Source organism: Buceros rhinoceros, unplaced genomic scaffold (genome assembly GCF_000710305.1).
Source record: "Buceros rhinoceros silvestris isolate BGI_N320 unplaced genomic scaffold, ASM71030v1 scaffold933, whole genome shotgun sequence".
Classification (NCBI taxonomy): domain Eukaryota; kingdom Metazoa; phylum Chordata; class Aves; order Bucerotiformes; family Bucerotidae; genus Buceros; species Buceros rhinoceros.
Window position 1 is genome coordinate 61661 of NW_010405226.1, and position 2392 is coordinate 64052.

At 42.2% G+C, this 2392-nt stretch overlaps 1 protein-coding gene across 1 annotated transcript in view; it reads right to left on the reverse strand.

Annotated features, from left to right (window-relative positions):
- Positions 1-2392, reverse strand: part of SLC2A9 (solute carrier family 2 (facilitated glucose transporter), member 9) — a gene marked incomplete at its 5' end in the record, with an annotated part of 96857 nt that overhangs the window by 56033 nt on the left and 38432 nt on the right. The window contains one exon of the mRNA XM_010133634.1: positions 367-554. Within this exon, the coding sequence (XP_010131936.1) occupies positions 367-554 (188 nt within the window). The remainder of the gene's footprint in view (positions 1-366; positions 555-2392) is intronic.

Consider the following 2392-nt stretch of genomic DNA (forward strand, 5'->3'; position numbering starts at 1 on the left):
CCCTCTTTCTTTGCTGATCTATGCCATCTTTTCATGTATTCCTTCAAAGTTAACACAACATGGTTTCCTTCCCCCTTTTTTTTTGTTTAAAAAACAACAAACAATACAACTCTCTGTAGAGCTTTCCCCATGCCGGTGTAATGCAATCATTGCTAATAAGAAACAGCCACAAACGGAAGTTACAGAGGTTGCTGAATGGTATAGCACAAACCCTGTATTAAAAAAAAAGGAGCACATGCAATCATTGCTAATAAGAAACAGCCACAAACGGAAGTTACAGAGGTTGCTGAATGGTATAGCACAAACCCTGTATTAAAAAAAAAGGAGCACCCCAGGAGACACCATGGCCTGAAGAAGCACACTTACAGCATTTAGCCCGCAGAGCTGATAGCAGCCCATGGTGATGACCACAGTAATGACCTGCCATCGCACAGCGCGGGTCCTCAGGAGCTTAAGTATCGACACTAACTTGGTGTTTCTTTGGACTCGAGACTCTGCCAAAACTTCTTCTACTTCGTGAGACACGTCATCTTTCCCAAGGAAGGTTTGAAATGCTACAAAGAGAGGACATTTACTTTAGACCAGACACTTGGCTCTATGTGCATTTATAACAGACTTGTTTCATAGAAAGAGAAATGTATGGCACTAATAGAAAACAAACATGGGCTACAGTTAAATTATTCCTCTGCTAACAATATGATTCTGCTCTGGGTATATCTTGGCTTATCGCTGAAATTGGGCTCAGAAACTGCCACACTGACATAAATCACTTGGCACCCTAACAGATCTCTCCTATTATTTCGTAGACAAGAGGGCCTAAGGTCCAGTGCAGAGTCAAAGTCCTGTGTAATCTGAAAAAAGGGATTTAATAGCAAAGCAGTTCTGGACATTATTTGACTTGGCTACCTTTGCAGCCTAACAATATAGCAGACATTGTTACCAGAGACAGATTAGAGAAGTAATCAGATGCGAAAACATGTAAATCTGGTAAATCAAGACAAAGCAGACATTTGAAAGGAATAGCTATTACTCTTCATATTACTACTTGTGTTACTAGCATATAGACAAGAATCCACTTTGTCAAGATTATTAGTATTAGAAAGAATTACACAGAGCAGTTCAATACTTTCTATTTCTCAGTGCTGGAGACAGGAGAGTGAATTTACCTGGCAAATGTAAGCAAACCACCTCGCCCTCCCAGAAAAACATACCATTTAGTATCATACTATTGCACATTGGTGGCTTACTGAGATACCCTTCCTCTGAGAATAATAAAAGCTTTCAATCTCTCACCTCCTTCAAGAGGTAATACAAACAGATACCTCCTGGACGTGACCTCCACCAACCTTGTTTTGCAGATATCATATATGCTGATGATACTCCAGTCACGATCTTATGAACATACCCAAGAGCTTGGCTTTTTAAGAGATGTTTAAAATGCTCATTGTCTTAGAATGACTGCAGAGAAACAATTACATTATGCATAACACTGCAACAAGCCTTTGAGACCCAGCAGGATGCTAACTCTAAAAACAATGCTTTACACAGCAGGTCACCTAAAATTGTTATTTTTATTAAGTGAGTTGATTTAGTTCTCCTAAAATCCAGTTTTTCTCTTATCCACAGCTTTGCATAATACTGCCTATAAATAAATGACCTTCACATTTTTATAGAATCACAGAATCGTTTTGGTTGGAAGAGACCTCTAATATCATCGAGTCCAACCATTCATCCTACACTCCCAAGTCCACCACTAAACCATATCCCTCAGTAAATATCTATACATCTCTTAAATACCTCCATGGATGGGGACTCCACCACCTCACTGGGCAGTCTGTTCCAGTGCTTCACAACTCCAAGAAATTTTTCCTAACATCCAACCTAAACCTCTCCGATACAACTTGAGGTCGCTTCCTCTCATTCTCTCACTTGTTACTTGGGAGAAAAGACTGACCTCCACCTCTCTACAACCTCATTTCAGGTAGTTGTAGAGAGTGATGAGGTCACTCCTCAGCCTCCTTTTCTCCAGGCTAAACAACCAGTTGCCTCAGCTGCTCCTCACAAGATTTGTGCTCCAGACCCTTCACCAGCTTTGTTGCTCTTCTCTGGACACGCTCCAGCACCTCAGTGTCCTTCTTGTAGGGAGGGGCCCAAAACTGGACACAGTATTCAAGGCGTGGCTTCACCAGTGCTGAATACAGGGGGACAATCACTCCTCTGCTTCTGCTGGTCACACTTTCTCTGATACAAGCCAGGATGCTCTTGGACCTTTTGGCCACCTGGACACACTGGTGGCTCATACTCAGCCAGTGTCAACTAACACCCCCAGGTCCTTTTCCAGCCACTTCTAGAGTGGCAGGTTTCACACCACTTCTTCCCCAACCTGCAGGGT